Here is a 22204-nt window from a genome sequence, read left to right as displayed (position 1 = left end):
GAATTAGGTCACATACCAGAATAGGCAGATGCTTAATGGAGCACAGCTGCACAAAGTTTGTGTGTATATTACTCCTTTTGCTGAATAAATCCCAAAATACTTATTAAACTTTGCTGGAATACCTTCCAGGTTTTATGTTCATTGCCAGAATGGCTTGTATGAGCCCTTCTTTTAAAAATATGAATCTTTAACTATATTGAACTGGAGATACTTTTTCTAGACTCTTGTTTTCATGTAACATGAAATGTAGGTAGCGATGTATACATGAAGGTTAGTTGTGTGATTTTAACAGATCATAATTTGAGTTCTGGGGGTCTACAGTACCTACAAACTTTTAAAGACCAAATCCTGAATGCAAAAATTTATAAATTATGGGGAGAGGAGACAGAGGTGGTATTCAGCTGGTTCGGACTGGTTCAGGTGAACCAATAGTGGCAACCTGCGGGTGGGTTCTATGCCGTCCTATTTAGCCATGTTTTTGAAGCCGTGTACATGCGTGCAAGCCACTTGCACACATGCTCATGAAGCGAGTATAAGACGCACCGAAGTATAAGACGCACCAAGGTTTTGAAGAAGCAAATAAAAAAAGTTTTTATACTCTGCAAACCTCCCAAAAATGGCCCGTTTTTTGCGAAAATGTACCCGTTTTTTTAAGGGTATGAATAGCCTTTAGGAGGCTTGTAGAGTACTCCTGGAGGGGGGGCAAAAATGAGCAAAAATGGCTCATTTTTTGCTCATTTCTACCCTCCCCAGCCCCCAGGAGCTCTCTGAAAGCCTCCTAAAAGGTATGCATGGCCATTTTGGTGAAGGGGCGGAATTTCAGGAGGCCAAAAATGCTGTATTCAGTGTATAAGATGTACCCAGATTTTCAGCCTCTTTTTTGAGGGGAAAAGATGTGTCTTATACTCTGAAAAATGCGGTAATATCCTTCAAATGCTTATTTTCATAATAATTACTTATTATGATTTATTTATCTGAAGCCATTTTTATCCTGCCCTCCAGTCAAATGTTTCATAGAGAAGCTACGAAGATCTCACAAGTTTAAAAAGCAAAATCTTGCAGTGACAGGAGGGAAAAATAGGATGGAGAAGAAAGAACTAAAACACTGAGCTTAGATAGCTGTTGTAGAATGACAAACTGAATTCAGTTCAAGGAGAATTAGAATCAGATGATGCTGGCCTCATGGAATGCCCCCATCTCAACATATCCCCTTTGGTCTGGCTTGATAAATTTGGCACAGTAGTCACTTATATCAAGTGGTTGGGAACATTTTGATTTAATGTTGTGGCCCACCGGCAGCCGGCAGAGCTGGCAGCAGAGTCGGACAGTGAGGAGGTTGGGGAGGAACATGGGCCACTCCTGGGGGCTGAGGAAAGTTCAGATGAGGGCTCTGCTTCAGAGGCACAGAGGGAGTTAGACAGCAATGAGGAAGAAGAACAGCTGGAGCCTGTTCCCAGTGTGTGCATGTGCAGAGCTGCTAGAAGACAAGAACAATTAGGAAAGCAGGGTCAACTTAAGAGTAAAGCCACACCTTGAAGGTGATTGGCCCCTCCCATAGGAAACAAAAAAGGGGCGAATGAGGAGTGGGCTTTTGCATGAAACAATTTGTTTATTCAGTCGTGTCAAGAGTGGAAAATTCTGTTTGTGACTGTAAGAGACTCTGTGCCAAGTTTTCTTTGCCCTGTGTTTGGAAACTCGTTACCTGGCAGCGCTTCAAACGAGATAAGGCGTGTGTGGATAAACATTCCTCTGAAAAACTATTTGCCAAGTCTTGCTGACTGTGAATGAAATGAATTCACAGCCATCAAAGTCTCTTGCTTTCTAAGAGTTTTTGTCTCTTAGAAAGCAAGAGACTTTGCTTCTTGCTTTCTAAGGAAGCCTGGGTCAGAACATTTTGTGCTTTGATCCTCATACACCACCCTGTGAGAGACAGGCAGCCAAATAAATTGTATAAATAAAACAGAGACAGCATTTAATATTTGCTTGGAGTCAAGGACCATTAAATGCTGATGTCATATTACACATCTAAGCAGTACCAGGCCCCTCTGCTGGCATGTGGGGCTTGAGAATTTGTGGCCATCTGTGAGAATAGTTGAGTAAGGAATTAGTTTTAGGATCTTTAGGATCCTAAACAGCCTTTAGGATCTCTTCCATGAGGATGAGAAAAAGCAGCTGTGGAAATACAGAGCGAATGCAAAACTAAGCGTGCATTAACTCTGCGCCTTTGGGAACATGAAAAAAGATAAAATCCGTAGGAGTTCCAGGATTTTCTACATTTCATGTAATTGCCTTATTATTGGACGACAGTGAAGTAGAATGTCATCAATGGGTTAGAAAGGCACAACGTTAATCGACTTGAACACGGCAGAAATGAGGGGTAAAAAAAATATTGGCATATATCGATTAGCATTAATTGCAACTTCACTCATAGCTGTCTGTCTCACAGGATCTGTCTTTAGCCAAAAAAAGAAGTAGAAAATGAAGAGAGATCAGCTATGAGCCTGATGCTTTCCAAAATTTAAGGCCCCAGCTGCAGCAGCTTAAATAGAACTCCCCCTTTTTTATGGTTTGCCGCTATGAAAGTTTTATATCCTATAAAACTTCAGTTTAAATGCATCTCTCAGGCAGTGGAGCTTTTCCCAGCTGCCTGCTTGAGCTGCATCCCAGAGTTTCAGTGAGCTGTAAATTTGTAGAAAGTCAGAGCTGCTTTATAAACACGATACCAGCAGCCTCTGTTGCTATTCGTCTTTATGCAGCAGCAGCGAAGAAACATGAATAAAATTCAGATTTTCTGAAAAAACTGCAAGGCATAAAACAGAAATAGAAATGACTGGGTTAAAGGTTAGAAGATAAGCTTATCATAAATATATATGTGTGTTAATCTTTTGGCCGGTGTGGCAATCAAGGGGGGGTACAATTGATTTTATTATTATTATTAATCACGATGCTGCTAGCCCTGCATTTATACCCCTGATGGGTAGGTTAAAACTCATGAAGGGAACTTCTTTAGGATTAAGGGCAGCTTTGAATATATGCATCAAATGCTTGAAGGCTGCTAATTTACATTTAATGAATATATAGTCAAGATCCCTTGGAAGGCTGCTAATCCAATATATTCTAGCATGCTCTCAGAAGCATCATTTACAATTCAACAGGCTCCTGCAGAACATGCCCTCTCTCTATGTAACTTTCTCTGCTGGTAATATATTTGCTTGGAACAAGTAAAATAAATATTGATAGATAGGTCTATCCGACAACAGCAAGTAATCCTCTTGTGAGCCAGCCCAAAATTTCAGAATATTCATTGTCAAAACTTATCCCAATTCTAAATTTGGTTTTCTTCCTTGCATATTTCTCTTCAGGTTTCAGATGTGGCCATCTTTCTTATTTGTATTTATTGTATTTATTAGTTTGTCAAACACATACAAGATAGCAGGTAGAGATATAAACATGGATATGAACGAAAGAAATGAATACAAATTGATGGGGACAGTAGGATAGGGACGGTAGGCACCCTGGTGCGCTTATGCACGCTCCCTTTACGGACCTCTTAGGAATGAAGTAAGGTCCACGGTAGACAATTTAAGGTTGAAGCTGTGAAGGTTTGAGGATGTAACAATGGAGTCAGGTAGAGCATTCCAGGCGTTGACCACTCTGTTGCTGAAGTCGTATTTTCTGCAATCGAGTTTGGAACGGTTTACCTTGAGTTTGTATCGATTGTTTGCCCGTGTATTATTGAGGTTGAAGCTGAAGAAGTCGTTGACAGGTAAAATGTTGTAGCAGACAGTTTTGTGTACTGTGTTTAGATCATACCGCAGGCAGCGCAGCTCCAGATTGTCCAAACCCAAAATTTCAAACCTGGTGACATAGGGAATTATATTGTGAATAGAGGAGTAGAGTACTCATGAAAAGCCTCTGGACCCATTCAATCGTGTTAATGTCCAATATCTAGGGATTTGCAACTTACTTTCAAGCAGAAACAAAGATGGGGTGGGTCTGGATCGGTTGTATGCCTCGTGATTTAATATATCTGGTGACACACTAACAGATTCTACGGACTATAAAAAATATCCTTGGTGATCCTTCTAAAGATCACAAAAGGGAAAGTATGGTAGAAATATTTTCCAGATTAACAGACTGATAATCACCCCCCCCTATGATTCCCCCCCCCCTAATCTGGTTCAGATTAGCTTCTGCTTGCAAGATTGAAGTATAATCCCTTTGTTGGCAAGAACATGGCAATACTATGTTAGACCATGTATGGAAAGGTAGAAAAAGAGCAGAGTGACATAGGGGAAAGCGCTGCTATTTCAGTGATTGTCCTCTGTCATGCGTATTCGGAGATTCAGACATTTATAGGGAAATGAGGGCTTCTAGCTGGGAGAGAGATAAAGTTTTATCCTAACTATTTTACATTTCCTTTTTCCTTTAGCTATTTGCAAATGAGAGCCTACCTGACCATGTTGGTTTTGCCCGGGTGAAGATTAACCTCATCAATGAGAATGACAACAGACCGGTGTTCAGCCAGATCCTTTACAATGTCAGCCTGTTTGAAAATGCCACCGTGGGAACTACAATTCTGAGAGTTTTGGTAAGCAAGGAAACATGCATTTCCACAGTTGCTTAGACCAATACATTACAATTTTATCTGTGGCTGAAACTTCTAAATTTTCAGTAAGCTGAAAATGGATTAGAAATGGATTGGTTTTGTAATTAAAGGACATAAATGGATTTTAAGTATATACTTTCCAAAGAAAATTACATGGATGTGCATACTTGATTAGATTCTTTAAATCTATATTCACATATCTTTAATAGGTTTAATCAGATCAATAGGTAGACAAATAAATGACAATAACTCTCTCTTATTATAGGCCAGATTTTAAAGAACGGGGAACAGAAACATAAGAAAATTATGTTTATGCTTCTTTTCCAGTTGATTTAATCAGATATATTCTGGTAGCCAAATTCTGAAAAAGCAAAAGATCAGGGAATGACAATGTGAGACACTTATAGTCATAACCATAAGTTAACCTTTGTTAGCTGACAGTTGCGAATGGCAAATTCAAAACTTGGAAAGTGAAAGAAATAGGATTAAGGGCAGACAAAGGACACACAGAGAGAGAGAAAGACAAGAAGATGACTGTAAGCTACCTTTCCTTAACAAGATTCATTGAAGTGTGGCAATGACTGATGTGAATTTATATTGTACAAGCCTTCACTTCTTAGAGATGCTAGTGGTTAGCACCCAGGTCTGGGTTGCAAAAAACCCAGAGAACTACTAGCTGATAACAACAAAAATATTTTTTTCTGTATGTTATTGCTGCCAATTTTAATTTCTTTTGGGTAGTAGAAGTTTCTTTATTTAAGTATAGAAAAGAATTATCAGGGAAAGGAGAAAAGAAACAAGGTCTTTAAAAATTCTCATCTAGTAGTCATCTGCCCAAATCTGATAGCCTTCGGGATGGGTAGAATGTTTTCTCTATCTTTCTATACTAGAATTGATTTGAACGTGGATTCTGAGAATGTAGAACTTGGCCAGCTATGAGCTATAAATACAACTAGGAATATGGGAGCAGGAAAATTCTAAATTTCAGTGTCTTCTTTTCCTTTGCATTTAGCCACAGTTAAATATAGCCGGCATGATTACTCTTCCGTAACTTCAAAAACTACAAATTGGTAATCACCTTGCAGGTCTTCTAGGGTTCTCCCAGAACACTAAACAGCTGCATACATGCCAGGTCTGACTTTGCACCGATGGTATCTGGCTTAGCAGACCTGGAACAAAACAGCATCAAAGAAAGAAAGGACAGTTGAGCAAATGTTCTATATCAGTAAGATGGAAACAGGCATCATGCAGCTCCCTTAAGAGGGATAACACTTGGGTCAATTAATAGACATATTGCCTCCAAAGAAAAATTAAATATTCTTTTGTTAAGCTTGATTGTAATAACAACCAGAGGGTTATAGGAAATCTAATACTAAGCTGATTTTTACAATAAAATATTAGTAACTAGCTGGATACCAGTGCTTCGCGACGAAACTATGTGATCGGGCTATGCAGGAGAAATTTGATTCGCAACCCGTTGGCTCAGTGGTGGTCGGTGATTGAAACACATAAGGGAATATCACACCTGCTGCCTTGAGTCTGGAAGAAGTTCCATAGATGGAAGGAGTAGACATTTTCGTGAGGTACCAATGTTTAGTACTGTAAGGAGCCCCAGACCTCTCCTGAATGAAGGAGTGGAACATCTGCCAGTTTAAACTGAGGTAACAGAATGTGATGCAATTGGCAGTTGAAACAGAGTTCTTTTCAGGTGGGGAGGGGGAGTAGAATGTCTAACTCCTTAGCATCAGAGTGTGTTAATATAAGGAAACTAGCAGTTGGAACAGAGTTCTTTTCAGGTGTGAAGGGGGAGTAGAACTCCTTAGCATCTGAGCGTGTTAATTACTGTATAAGAAATACTAATGATCTGATGGTCATTTTGAAAAATCCTTTCTTAGCGAGCACCTAGAAGCTAAGAGGAACATACGTGCAAAATTTCACGTTTGTAGGCTTTACGGTTCTGGAGATTTTGTGATGAGTGAATGGTACTTGGCTTTTATACATATAGATTGCTGGTATTCTTTATACCACTGCAGTTACATAAAGAAGATTTTCTTTCCTTTGAATATGTTTTTCCTCACAGGCCTTTTACACTTAGACTTTGACACATTTTCAGATTCTTCATGAGAGAGTTGTAAATGAATGGCAGAGGCATTGATTATATGCCCCAGAGATGTACTTGTGTTGTCCAGTTCATATGCATTGGCTTATTTATATGGATGTGATCCGTTTCATTAAGAAAAATAACCAACTAAGGCAAACATATCTGCAGCATAACCTGAATGGGCCTTTGATGCCTTCCCCAATAAGATGTTCCACTCTGTCTTCTCACCCTGTTCAGCACTGATATATTCCCCAACGTCCCATCAACCAACATATGCAAACAGGAAGACAGAACTCAGACAAAATGTTTTAAAGGGTTTATATGTAAGTGTGTTTATTCTACAAACAGATGGTATGAAACCATATAGAGCCCCTGAGCTGTTCCCATCTGACAGTTATTAATATTTCAAACAGATGTTTAGCTAGTCGGGCTGTCAAACACTAAACAATGAGATTGTTATAGCATCTTTTCTCCCCCTGCACTTCCAGCTATGCCAGCATTTTGAAGCAAATGCAAAATGCCAGGAGTTGAATCCTCGATGATAAATCAGAATACACGCAATTAGCCTTGCAGTACAGATTGGCCTCCTAGCTGATCCCCCAACTTTTAAGAAAGTGCTTGTTGGTATTCTTTTGATACTCGAGAGGAAACACTCGGTACATGTCAAAAGTGCTGTTCATTTATGTGATTGTTCCAGAAAGATGTTACACTGTCTAGGCACAATTGAGTGTTGATGGGAAGAGTTCCGTAATGTGCAGATTGAACTGCAAAATTATAAACTCTTTTGCTTTGGAGGGGTACGTCACTGAGGTTTTTAAATACATACAAGTGAATTTACATTTCTAGGAATATATTAACTGCCTTGTATCAAGTTCATTGGTCCATCCAACTCACAGCTTGTCAAGGTTTCCAATAGTCTAGTTGGTAAACTTATATGAACAAGTGCTCTTCCAAACACACACACACACACACACACACACACACACACACACACACACACACACCAGGGGTGGGCTCCAGCTGCTGCTACTGCCACTTCGCTCAGGGATGTGCCCCGCTCGCACGCTTGATGCACACTACGTGCACATGCGCAGTACTAAAAAAATCTGCGCATGCGCAGAAGCCAAAAACAAGATGGCGGCACCTACAACACCACTGAGAGAACTGGTTCGGGGGCATGGGGGGCCTGGATCGCTGCTGGTTCCAGCGACCCAGGCTGCCAAGTTACTACCTTTTCGGCCGAACTGGTCCGAACTAGTAGGAACCCAACTAAATCATAACACATGTGACTTCACTTTGGATTGTATCTCAGCATTTATAAGATCCATAATGTACATCTTCATGAAGTTTGTTTATTATAGCCCATTTCGCAAGGGGCTATTGTAGGGGTATACCACAATGATTTAAACAATAAAGGATGTCAAAAAAAATAATTGGAATTTAATTTTTTTTAAAGTATTCAGCACATGAGATTAGAATAGAGAGGAAGACCCCCTCAAGATCTCACTGGCCTCCTAGGACTACCGGTCTGATGACAAAGCCGGATTTTTGAGGGCTTTCAGGAAGTGAGTTCACTTTTTTGAGGGGGTGAATATCGCATAAGATGGGTGTCATGGCAGAGAATGATGCCTCCTTGGTCTCACCAAGTGTCCTGCCAAGTCTGTTGGATATGATGGGACAGGCAGATTTAAAGCTCTGTCAACTGAACATTTAAAAATGTCTCTCAAATACCATTGACTGGGTTGCTGCAAACATCCTAGGTATCAACCAAGTATCTTCTTAAAATGTACAATGTTCCAAGTAGCACAGTTTTTTGCAGTTAGTTCCTCTGCAATGTCTTGATATCTTTTGTAAAATTCTTGGACCAAGTGCCCTGTTGACAAGGGGTATCACTGTTACATGTTTCATCCATAATCGATGGCCAGGTCGCAGTTCTTCATGATTTTTTCCAGTTCTTTTTCTTCAACTCTGGCATCACTGGTACCATGATATCAATAAATTATACGCTTCGGTTTTCAACAACTGTGATATATTATTAACTTTTATTCACCAAACATGAAACTCAGTCAACTGAACATTCAAAAACGCATCACAAGTACCATTGACTGGTGCTAATGGTTGATATGGTTTGCTGCCAGCGTCCTAGGTATCACCAAGTACTTTCTTAAGATGTATGTTGTTGTTGTTGTTGTGTTCATTGTTGTTGTTATTTACACAACAATGTGAAATCACAGCTGTTAGTTCTTTAGCTGGTGTTTGCCTTCACACATCAAGGTCTTGTCAGAAACCTAGGATGTCATAAGGTTTTTGTGTAGTATATATGTGGATCCACGAAGATTTCTCTGATTGAGAGTTGGAAATGTTGTTAATGTGCAGATTTTCTAAGTGCTCTCCAAAATATTTTGATATGGCACCCAGTATGGCTGCCAATTACCTCCCACAGACCCATTAGATCTCACAGGGTTGGCCTCCTCCGGGTGCCATCTACCAGCCAATGCCACCTGGCTATTACCCAGGGGAGGGCCTTCTCTGTGGCAGCTCCAGCCCTCTGGAATGAACTCCCCGCAGGGATTCGGACCCTCACCTCTCTCCAGGCCTTCCGAAAAGCTGTCAAAACCTGGCTTTGCCGGCAGGCCTGGGGGTGATGAGTTCCCTCACCTCTCGACATGTATGGTTGTGCGACTGTTGCCTACTTTTATTATTTGTATTTTGTCTTTTATGTTCCCCCTTTTTTCCCCCTTTGAATTCTTCGCCGCCCTGAGTCCTCCCAGAGAAGGGCGGCATACAAATAATAAAATACCAATACCAGTATGCCAGTAACTAATAGGGTCTCCCATGGCTCATTTATGCCATAATCTTTGATCTTTGATTTTCACACTGTAATCTTCTCCAATGCTTTGCTTTCTGTTCTACTCTCCTCTGGTATTGTTGCATCAATTATCTGTACTTTCTTTTGTTCAACCACAGTTAAATCTGATGTGTTATGACTTTATTAATAGCTTAACCTCAGTTTTGACTACTTTTTCAGCTGAATTTCCCCACCAGTTTTTCATAGTTGGGACATAATAATTTTTACCAATTACAAATATTTTACAATAACTTTTACAAATTATTCAGTGAATAATTTTGGCATACTGTGTTTTGTTTATAATCAATTTGCGTGATCTCACAATCTGAGTATGCAATCTTATGTTTATTCTGCTTCTTTGCACAATCTACACTATGAACTATTTCATGATTTTTCAAGTCTGGCCTTGATTGAACTAGAATGGTGAATCTTTTTTGGTTCGCATGCCATAAGTGGGGGGAGGGCAGGGGGGTCATGTGTGGGTGTGCTGCACCCATAATGCAATGCACGATCCACCCAGTGCACATGCACACACTACAGGTGCTCCCCCCCCAATTTTTGCATGCTTTTTTCGCCCTCCCCAGGCTCCAGAGGCTTTATAGGCTTCCCTGAAGCCTCTGGAGCAGTCAAAACAACCCTCTGAGCAAAGCGGAAGTCCGTTTCTGAACTTCCGGTTTGCCCATAGGGCCAGTTTTTTGCACTCCGGAGGCTTCAGGGAAGCCTATAAAGCCTCTGGAAAACTGCCATGTAAATATTTTCCAAATGCAGTGCTGTGCAAGGAAAGACTTGGCACAGAGTCTCTGAGATTCAAGGACAGATCTTCACACTCCTGAAAGGAACTAACAACCGACTGAATTAATTGTTTCCTGCAAAAGCCCACTCCCCTTTCACTCCTCTTTTATTTCCTATGGGAGGGGCCTATCACCTTCCACCTGTGACTTTACTCCAAAGTCGACCCTGATTTCTTAGTTCTTTTCTTCTGGCAGCTCTGTGCATAACACACTGGGAACAGGCTCCAGCTATTCCTCTGCCTCACTGCTGTCTAGCTCCGAAGGCAGCTGAGAACTGCCAGATGGCCCTACCTTTGCCTCCAACACAGAGCCCTTCTCCAAGCCTTCCCCAGCCTCCAACACTGGCCCATGTTCTTCCCCAACCTCCTCATTGTCCAACTCTGCTACCAGCTCTGCTGGCAGCCGGCGGGCCACAACAGTAGTAGGGATGTCTACATATACTAAATGAGCTGTATTTATATTGACTCTAGAGAAGAAACATAAATAATCTTATATTAAAGGAGAAACGTGAATTAATTTTCAAGTATCAGTACCATTCATAATCAATGCTTTTCAATGAAATACTTACCTAAAAGTAGTTGCTTGTCTTCTTTTGATTAAGAGGTTATTTCTTAGTAAAGAGCCTTGAGGCTGCTCAAACTTTGTTCAAACTTTGCCTCTGAAATGTACCACCACACCCCCTTTCCATCAGTTCATTGAACAGGCACAAAAAGCCTCCACTTTATCAATGAAATATCTTCCTAGCTCCTGGCAAGAACTCCACAAGATTCAGGAAGGAGTATCAAAGCCTCCCCTCCCCCCTTGATTTAGGGTGCTCTTTGCTTTTTCAGCATCTCTTTATTCCTGGAGGCTATAAAGATATACAACAACCAATATGCTCAGGAAGTGTGAAATTCATTCTTGTTGACCTTTCTGTTGTATTATTAAAAGGTTTCATGGCTACTTGTTTCAGGGGAGGTTTGAGTCTTATTATTTCAATATCTGCTGGGGCTGGGACTTGCCAATGTCTGCCTGAGTCATTGTTAGTAACCGACATGGATTTTACCATCTCATTTAGGGCCCCCATGGGTGCTGGTGCTTCTGGATATTCCATTGCTGGTCCTTCTATTTGTGCCTCTTGGTCCGTTTAGGTTTTTTTTTGGCTAGATTTCAGAACTGTCTTGCCGTTGCCTTCTTCTGCAGGCTGAGAGGCGATGATTGGCCCAAGGTCAATCTGTCAGAGTTTGTTGCAGCAATCACATCCAGAAAGCACACACAGGTAACTGATTCAGCAGGATTCACTAAATTCCCTTTACATATAATATAACACGTGAAGTAAATGTACAATACCAAAAGCAGGTTTTCCAACGTGGTAGTATATGCAAGCAAACACAGGCAGAGGAAAGAACAGTTTCAGTTTCAGTTCAGTTTAGAGCAGCAGACTAGTTTTGAGCTCAGCAGAGACTCAGATCTGCAGAGCTAAACCACAACCAGGCTCCAAACTGTTTCAGTTCCCATTGGCTGACCTTGTTACTAAGCCCTATTCCAGTCTATGAATATTCATACTCTGACACAATCACCTCTGCTCACCACCAGGAGTTCGATTCTGATTGGCTCAAGATTGACTCAACCTTATAGCCTTCCAAAGTCAGTAAAAGGACCCAGATTGTTGGAGGCAATATGCTGAGTCTGTAAACTGCTTAGAGAGGACTGTAAAGACTGTATAAGTCTAAATGCTTTTGTTATTGTTATTGTAGCCCAGTGCCTTAACGTCTACATTAAACTGGCTTTCTACTACTATATGAACATAACTTTAAAATTACTGTATTTGCCTGTATAATGTATGCCTAGATGACAACACCTGCCTAGTCAGGTACGAATATGCTCTACTCTACTCTACTCTACTCTACTCTACTCTACTCTACTCTACTCTACTCTACTCTACTCTACTCCACTCCACTCCACTCCACTCCACTCCACTCCACCCCACCCCACTCCACTCCACTCCACTCTACTCCACTCTACTTACTCTACCTCTACCTCTACTGTACACTACACTACTCTCTTCTCACAGTATTTTTGTCCTAGTTGTATTATTAGTCCCTTTCTTCTTTAACATTCTGTTTGCAGCCTCAAAAGTTTTATAAAATGTTATTAAGTGATGACGTGCATGAAAACCAGTGGTACAACATTGGATGCATAAGCATTGAACAGATCAAGTTTCCCCTTCGCTTTGGAAATGAACAATTATTCTTTATATCCAGATTTGAAGTACTCAGGAATCTTGCCTTTTTGTGGTTGCACAAACTTGACCCAGCCCCAATTTCTACAGACATTATGACTGGATCAATAAGTATCTGCATGGATAAATGATCCCATACAAAATCAATAATAAAAGCAGTGCTTGTTGTTTGCCTTCACTCTTTTCTGAGTCAGTTATATTGTATTGGAAGCCAGCAGGCTAGTCAAGACTGCAGAGTCTTTATCTTCTGGCCATAATGAGCAGTCGTATTAATACATGCAGCTGTCTGGGTCTCAGAAAGACTCCTGTCATTTATTCAGTGCTGCTGCAAACTGTAAAAGTGAGTGATTTCAGAATAGCAGGGACACTGTGACCCTTGGAGCTTACATCCACACACTCCACATCTCTCTTCTTACTAAGCTTAAATCAGCAGAGTCAAATTATAGGATAAAGAGAAGTTGTGCTAATCTTCAGAAGTCTTAGGGAGGCTGAACTGTGTGTATCCATATATGTGGATATCACACCTTTCAGTCAGTCGGAGCATGTGAAAGGAATTGCATATCCTGCGCTGCAGTTCTTCTGTTGCCTAAACATTTGTTCTTGTTTTCCTCTCACCTGACAATCAGGTGGTAAGAAACAGCTGAGGTCTTTCTTTCTCTTTTCCCTGCATTATTTGAATCGTATACGTCTTCCTTTTTCTTTACAGCTCAAGGCTAGCAAACAAGTAGGTGTGACACATGAAAGGAAAAGTTTGTTTCAGAATAAGTTACAGACAAGCAGTCTTGAAAACAGTTTAGTATTCAGCAGTAAACATTTCAATGTACAGCTTGCTTAAGGTGTTAAAAACCACACCTGCTGGAACTGCTTTTTAAACCAATGTTTTAATTCTTGGTATTATAAAGTTTCCCAATATTTATTCACACTGCAAAGAGTTTTGCATGTGTCTTATAGTGCTTTTTCCCCCCTTGAACTGAACAAATTGAAAGAAATCTCATTTACCAAAAACTTTGATTTCTGTTCATTTAGTAGTGTATGTATTTGTTTTGTTCTTTTTCCTTGTGTTTTCCTGTTCTAAGAATAGAGAAGCCCTTCTAAGCATCTTCTAACAGCCTCAGCAAGTTTTGAACTCTGCTCATGAGACTAACATATCTTCCTCTACAAATTATTTCTGCTTTTAAGACACAGATGGAAGATAGAATATCTGTATTTGGAAACTACTATGCACGGAGTGAGTGAGTGAGTGCGTGTGTGTGAGTGAGAGAGAGAGAGACAGGCAGACATAAACATTCACAAGATTTTGGTGTTCAAAATCTCATGAAACAAAATTTCACCTTGCTGACAAAGGATTTCAATCACTTTTTAAATTTTACATAGATTTACTCTCTTTACGTTTGTCTTCCATTATCTTCTCTTTAAAATTGGACTTATTGCCAGGTACTTTGAGAGATAGCATCCTGTCACGTGCCAACATGTGTACTGTGCTCATCTAATTTATCTAAGTAAAATACAATGACAATATGAATAAAAGTAGGCAGAATTCCTCTTAATTCCCAAGTGATTAATTTTTTGCAGATCTTCTCACTTTGCAATTGGAAGAATTGGCTTAATGCAGGGGTGAAATTCAGCAGGTTCTGACAGGTTCTGGAGAACCGGTTGAGGAAATTTTGAATAGTTCAGAGAACCAGCAAATACTACCTCTGGCTGGCCCCAGAGTGGGGTGGGAATGTGGATTTTGCAATATCCTTCCCTTGCCAGTCCCACCAAGCCACGCCCACAGAACCGGTAGTTAAAAAAAAGAATTTCACCACTGGCGTAATGGCATTTCCGAGAGTGTCTAATCTAGTGCGCTTTACATGGGGCTGCCCTTGAAAAGTGTTCGACGACTTCAGCTAGTCCAGAATGCAGCCGCGCGAGCGATTGTGGGTGCACCTAGGTACACCCACGTTACACCTATCCTCCGCGAGCTGCACTGGCTGCCCATTGGTCTCCGGACTCGCTTCAAGGTGCTAGTTATTACTTATAAAGCCCTACATGGCATTGGACCTTGGTACCTGAGAGACCGCCTCCTGCCAATTACCTCCCAAAGACCAATTCGATCGCACAGGCTTGGCCTTCTCCGGGTTCCATCTGCCAGCCAATGCTGGCTGGCGACTCCCCGGGGGAGAGCCTTCTCTGTTGCTGCTCCGGCCCTCTGGAACGAGCTCCCCATGGAGATCCGGACCCTTACTACCCTCCCGGCCTTCCGTAAAGCTACTAAGTCCTGGCTGTTCCAGCAGGCTGTGGGCTGTTAAAGCACCCAGCCCCGTTTTAACTGTGACTGTTGTGGATTTTAAAATTGTTTGTATTGCCTTATTTATTCCCTCCCCTGTTTATTGTGAGCTGCCCGGAGTCCTTCGGGAGTGGGCGGCATACAAAACCAATAAACCTAACCTAACCTAACCTAGTGCATTGGTCTCATTCAGAATTTTCTTTTAATCTTTTCTTTTTCAACATATATTTTTTTCAACAACAGCTTACAGTACCATGAAAACTGGTCAGAGATTTTATCCTAAAATTGAAAGGTTGTTGGAGAGGATACTTTGGATGTTTTAGTTCGAAATCACACATGGAGTTTATCACTTGTCTGGGCAAAATAAGTTGTTCTCTTCTAATATAATGGCTCTTGCTTATCTCTACTTTTTGTAAACGTACGGGACTAGGCCTAATAAAAGAAGAAGGCCCTGTTTAGTAACACCTAAGAAGGAGGTTAAAGTGTTTTTTCCACAAGGAAATCTACTCATGTTCTGGAATCCAGGATCCTATTTAATCAGATAATATTACCTGTTAGAATGAATGAATAGAATTTATTTGAAATGTTTTTGTCTGGTGGCTGCCATTCCTTAACCCTCCTGCTTTCTACTTGCATCTTCTTTCTTTCTTTCTTTCTTTCTTTCTTTATTTCTTTCTTTCTTTCCTTCCTTCCTTCCTTCCTTCCTTCCTTCCTTCCTTCCTTCTTTAGATTGCTACCTCTGGTATCTTAAGGATTTCCACAGGAACTATTAATACTGCATCTTTCTTGTTTCTGTGGGTGGTGGGCAGAGCGGGTGTGTGTGTTCCCCCTAAAGCTGGGCTGAAGAGAATGTTTAGGAGAACTCCCAGCTGAACAGGTACAATATATTAGGGAGGCTCAGCTTAACTCAGTGGGAGCTTACTGAAGTTAATTTCAACTGAAATCCTTGGAAGGGATGATATCCAACTACAGATAAGTCATCCCAATTCAGTCCATAAGAGCGACCTAGCTTACTCTTTGAGTGTCGTGCCCATTGGTTTTTCATAAGGTGATTAAAAGATACTTAAAGATTAGAAACACAAAGGATACTTTGGGTGAAGCTCAGATGGTTACTGCATAGATTCTTCTATATTGTTTTCTTGGCAACAGAAAGGACATTGTTTCATAGATCCTCTTTTTGATATTTTAAAACACTTTTCCATCTCTAGCCTTACAAATTTCTGGGCACTCCTTCTCATCCAAATTCTAATTAAAAATAATTGATGAGATTTTGCTTAACTTTTTTGGGATCAACCAAGATCAATAAGATACTACCACCTCAGATAACCATGTTTGGGTAAGGATATAGGCATTTGTACAGGGGTCGGTTCCAGTAGTCACTACTGCTGGTTCACTGGTGGGTGTTTCGTGTGGTGCTTGATGCAAGTTGTGTATGCATGCGTGCATGTGCAGTGCAAAAAAAATTGCTTTGTGCATGCACAGAAGCAAAAACCAAGTTGGCGGCACCTATGGTTCCATCAGGAGAACCGGTTTGGGGTGTGGCAGGACTGGATCGCTGCTGGTTCCAGCTACCCAGGCTGCCAAACCACTACCGGTTCGGCTGAACCGGTCTGAACCGGTAGGAACTCACCACTGCATTTGTACACAAGTCCAAAGAAGTCTCAAGAATTGTAGAAAAACACAGCAAAAATGAGGTAGAGCAAATAAATAACTGCAAAGGTGGCATGTGGATTGCAGCTCAAATGGGCATAATAATTAATTCAGAGTTGTTTCCTTCTACTGTAAAATGATTTGTTTTTGTGGTGACATGGGTTCCATTTGATTTTGAAGCTCCCAGACAATCACTTAAGAAAACATTACTTTCCAAGTAGACCAGCTGCTCATAACTCATTCCATCACTCTGTCCGATTTGATAAGATTGGACTCAAATCATTTATTTTAGCCTGCTTAGATTTCCTGATGCCAAACGGTTGCTTAGCTTCTTCAGCTGAGCTTTCAGAGAGCCTGTTTTAGCTACCTGTGAGGTCTTGTTTCCTTCTTTCTTTTGATAAAAGAATACTGAGATGAAGGAACTGGATGACATGAAAACATTTGTTTTCAGCAAGGCAAGAAGAGACTATATCTATTTTTCCATTTGTTCCATTGCCATTAACGATTTCTTTTCGCCATAAATCCTCTTCTGAGGCTTTCCACAGGCGAAACATGTTTGCTCTTCATGACATCCTTGGGTCATTGTTATCACCACCCTGCAACCCCTCAAGAACTCGAATAAATAAAAAGGCAACTGTTGAAGTGGAAAGGTTAGTCATGATTCAGCGAGGCAAAGAAACAAAAGTTTGACCTTATTGGAGAGAATGTTTTGTGTTCTATTTGATACGTGTCAAGTCTTCCCATACTAACGGTGTTTTTCCTTCCCAGCCACTGAAGAATCTGGACTTCAACTCCCAGAATCCCCCAGCACAATGTGTCATTCTCATCCTCAATAACTTTAAGAGGTGTGGACGTCATCTCTCACGCTGGCTGGGGAATTCTAGGAGTTGAAGGCTACCCAAAGTTGAGAAATGCTGTACTAGTATATGATTGAAGAGGACCTTCAGGCATCTGTAGCAAAATCATTATGTTCATTAATTGCTTACTGCCTTCCTCATTTTATCTCTTTTAATTAAATTATAGTCACTCTCATGTTAACCACTTTCACCCAGAGTCAGTGCTTTTTCAATTTCCAACTGGGTGTCATACAGAAGATGCTTGTATGTAGGGATGGACTTCAAACATTTCAGCAATGGGTTCTCTGTCTGGTTGATGGGTGGACATGGCCATGGTGGGTGTAGCCTAGTCAGCATCCTGCACCACAGCAGGGGGGAGGCATTTTCACCTTCCCCAGGCTCCAGAGGCTTTCCTCAAGCCTCTGGAAGGGTGAAAATTGCCTCCTCCGGGCTATAGAGGCCCTCCGGAGGCCGGAAACTGGCCCATTTGCAGCCTTCTTGAACTTCCGGAAGGCTCATTTTCCCCTCCCTGAGCCTCCGTGCACACCCTGCACTTACCTCACATCCAAAACGGGCTTTGTGGAGACTCCTGGGAGGGGCGGGGGGCCTAGCCAGATTTGGAGGTTCTCTGAACTGGCCATAATGTTAGCTACGGGTTCTCCCAAACCTGGGCGAACCTGTAGCAGCCCACTCCTGTATGCATGCATATTCAGGCACACATGATTTACTAGCTGTAAATCAACAACAAAAGTATCAATGTTGCTATCATGTGCCATCTGAAAAAAGATCAGCCTATCTAAAATAATAACAACTACCACAGTTTCTAGCATTGACTTCCTGTTGGTCTAAACTATTTTGTAAAATCACTTCCCTCCAAATCAGTGGTTCTCAACCTTTCCAATGCTGCGACAGTTCCTCATGTTGTGGTGACCCCCAACCATAAAATTGGTGTCTTGGTTCCTAAGACCATCAAAATATGTGTTTTCCGATGGTCTTAGGTGACCCCTGTGAAAGGGTCGTTCGACCCCCAAAGGGGTCCCGACCCACAGGTAGAGGACCACTGCTCCAAATGGACATTTACATTCATGTGAAGTTCTAGTATCACTTTACAAAGCTTTAGTAAGACCACACTTGGAAAAACTGCATCCAGTTCTGGTCACCACAATACAAAAAAGATGTTAAGACTCTGAAAAGAATGCAGACAAAATTGACAAAAAATGATTAGTGAGATGGAGACTAAAACATACAAAGAACAGTTCCAGGAATTGGGTATGTCTAGTCTAATGAAATACCAGGGGTGACATGATAACAGTGTTCCAATATTTTAGGGGCTCATGGGTGTGGCCATGCGTGACATCGAGTTGGACATGCCCACTCAGTCACAGGAACGCGCCACCAAACCACGCCCACAGAACCGGTAGTTAAAATATTGGAATTTTACCACTGGTTATGAGGTGAGAGCAAGACAGGAAAAAAATCAGTGGAGGTATCAAATTGGACTTTTGCACAAAGTCTAAGATGGTGGTACATTTTCCATTAAAAACATTGTGTCTATGAGCTGGCAGATTTGGCCATCTAAAAATGTTCATTTGCTTCTCCCTTCTGATTCTCCCAACTGAAATAATAATATAAGGGTAAGGAGCTATGCATATCAAAGGATTTTTTTAAAAAAAATATCCTTTTTAAAAAACATATACAACGTATAATACAAATGCAAAACTCAATAATTTATTACTATGCAGAGGTTCAGATTATATTGCGGAAAGATGCTTTGGAGCAAAAAAAGTAGCACAGGTATACTTCTCTTTAAAACAGCTGGGTCTTTTAAGAAGCAGCTGCACTGGGAAGTGGAAGGCAGGTGCTCTGTGTGCGCTCCTGCATGCTTCAAAGCACTTCATGTCAAATCCAGCGTGCTGCGCCGCCCTAACAATAAAGTCTCTACTCTTTTCTCCTCCACTTATTTTATAAAGAAAAGCATGGTGGTTACATTCAATTTTTGTTACCTGATCAAATCAAATAATTTTTTTGCAAAACAGTGACTTTATATTAGCTGAATTAAGCCAGATGCATAATGCAAACACAAAGTATGTAAAGAAAAAAATTATATTTTGGATCTTGCGAGACATAAATGTAAAGGCATAATTAGGAATAATAATTTAGATAATTTGGAATAATCCGACACCCCCACGGTCACATGGTCGTATTTTGGGGCACTCAGCAACTGGCCTGCAATTGCAGCCATTTGCAGTGTTCTGCAGCCATGATCATAATTTATGAATTTTCTGTTGAAAATCAGTGTTTATGTCCAGATTCCAACAATATACGCTTGTTGTTGTCAGCGTTGAAACTTTCTTCTTTCTAAGCCCTATGGATTTGTTGTCGGGACCACCATTATTTTTTCTTGTTTTTGCTCCTTATTTATAACAACTCATTCATTGTAGAGTTCAACTCCAGATGCCCTGGAGTTGAATCCCATTCCTACAATGCATGGGTAGCATGGGTTACTTTGACCTGGTTTGAGCAGAGTGAAGGTGCATGGGAATTTGGCCTAGGGCAGATGTGATGAGAAGCAAAATTAGAATTGGGACTGTGCTGACTCTCTGGCATCTGAACTGGAGTCTACATTGACTCCGTTGGTCAGTGTGGTTTTGTTCTATCTTGTGTTGGAAGAAATGTCCATCTGGGGTCAGCTGGAAAGATGGTTTTCATGGTGGACAGGATCATATAGTTTGAGGTCCTGGGCAAAAAGGCACATGGGAGAAAGAGAGAGAGGAAGGGAGGGAGGGAGATTTATATCCTCTGTTGGGCTTTGAATTGGAGCTTGTATTCGGATTGGTTGTCAGACTTCCATGGGGCCGTGCAGGGGCAACTCTGTAGGCTGTCCTTAATCCCAAGCTCGGTTGACTCTTGCTGCGTGATGATGTAATGAAACGGTGTTGGAATTCCTATTCTGGCTCTGCCTAAAGGAGGTAGATCTTTGTTTTATAGAATAGACTGGCCCAGGTCTTAATGGCCTATTGACAAAGGAGGGGAGTTTCTGCCTCCCTTTTAGAGGAAATATTCTGCCCTTTTAATATTTGCTAAAATATCTCATTTTCCTAGGAGAGGGGTGGATGCTAAACTTCCTACACTTCTTATCTCCCTTAATGTAATCCTAGTTTAACGGGAAGTATAATAAGGCATTGGCAAACTTGTTTTGAACTGTTGCCAAGCAAAGGACATTGTTACATCTACATAATCCCCAAGAGATGAACTCAATTTGAGAGCATTTTCACCTATAGAGTGTGATTATAAAGGTAAGCAGAGAAATCAGTAAAAATGTTAACCTTGCTAAACATATACAAGACTTGGGACTTTTTTTTCATAAAAGAAAGAGCAATAACACACTTGAACTCTTATCAATCTGAGAAGGTCCATAGCATGTTACTGCCAAGATTCACTTTAATCATATTTTCCTTATCCAGATAGATAGATATGAATGAGAATTGCCTCAGTTGGACAGACATGGTACATGTAAAAGAGCAGGCAAGCCGTATAGGGAGACGTGTGTGCATGTGTGGGGTTGGGGGAGCATGGGTTGTGTGCAGCGCCTCCCTTGGGGCCCCATTTTTGGTCCCAGGAGACTTCAGGGAGGCTTAGTGGGCCCAATATGGGTTGCGAGAGAGCACGGGAATTCACATGCACATGCACAAGGGGCACGGGGATGGATGCCGCGCATGCATTACATTATGGGTGTGGGCACGCATGTGATTTTGGTACGCCATGACAAACAGGTTAGCCATCACTTCTATAGACGCTTGAAAGTCACTATTTCCATTAAGCAGTTATCAATGCTTCTCTCTCCCGCTAATCATATTGGAAACCTTTAAGCTGACAGCTCAAATCTACTTTTGCAAGTCTGAAATGAAGAGCAATATCACAGACAAAAAAAAATGAGTTCATACCTTTCAGGTTGTCCCTTCCCTGCTTTTCATACCCCACCTCTTTCACCTCCCCTCTTACCTCCTCTTCCATTGGCATCTTAATTGATCTCATTGTTCAAAACCCTCCAGAGTCCAGAGACTCCAGCTGTGTTTAAACAGAACAAAATCTCTTTCAATTTCCCCTACCATTTAAAAGAAAATTGAATTCTTTATCTGCAGTTAAGAGAGGAAAACCTGCGAAGGTGTGGAATGGTAAATGGTTAAATAATCAGAGAAGGAGAAAGAGATTCCAAATTGTCCGGAAAGCTAAATACAAAGAGGGTTTTTTCCCCCGTCCCCTGCCTGAGCTATTTTCCCCCTTTTAAATATTCCTATCAATTCATCTTTGAAAAGGAAGCGAAGAGAAAGAGCAGAAGAATTACTAGGTAGTATCGTGACAGATCTGTAGTTCTTGTCTGTCTGTCAAAATGCAATACTCTTTGCTTCTGTTTATCTCCTTAATCTAAACATCAATCTGTAAAAACCAAAACAGAGCAGAATAAGAAGTGTGACAGCGCCAGGTTTAAATAGAGTAAGAAAGTGGGGGGGGGGGGAGAGAGAAACCCTGCAGCTTTCACAACAGCTTATTGGTCCTGATGGAGCTGTCAGTATAAATATACTCTTTCAGAGAATGGAATAACATAAACAAAAAAAAAGTGAACGAGAGGAATCGATAGAATATACATTTGTAACACTTCAAATTATATCCTTTAGAGAACAAATAAATGATTAATCTTTTGGTATTGTGATTTTTTTTCCCTTGTCTCTTTCCAACCCCAATTTATTTTTCTGCTTTGCTAGCTTTTTGAAGACAAACTGTATATTATCTGGGGGGAGTTTTAGTTTAAAGTGAGGTGTCCATCCATTATGCTGATTGGTGAGAGCCAAATAAAGATATTAGCTCAAAATCCTATGTG

At 41.0% G+C, this 22204-nt stretch overlaps 1 protein-coding gene across 1 annotated transcript in view; it reads left to right on the top strand.

Annotated features, from left to right (window-relative positions):
- LOC106545335 (cadherin-23) overlaps positions 1 to 22204 on the top strand; it is a 453671-nt gene that overhangs the window by 281807 nt on the left and 149660 nt on the right. Inside the window, exon 12 of the mRNA XM_087702429.1 lies at positions 4433 to 4591. Coding sequence (XP_087558555.1) covers positions 4433 to 4591 — 159 coding nt within the window. The remainder of the gene's footprint in view (positions 1 to 4432; positions 4592 to 22204) is intronic.

Source organism: Thamnophis sirtalis, unplaced genomic scaffold (assembly GCF_051295495.1).
Source record: "Thamnophis sirtalis isolate CommonGarterSnake01/CBP01778 unplaced genomic scaffold, rThaSir2_p1.2 scaffold_15, whole genome shotgun sequence".
NCBI lineage: Eukaryota > Metazoa > Chordata > Lepidosauria > Squamata > Natricidae > Thamnophis > Thamnophis sirtalis.
Note: the sequence above shows the minus strand (reverse complement) of the source record. Positions and strands in the feature narration are given on the sequence as shown.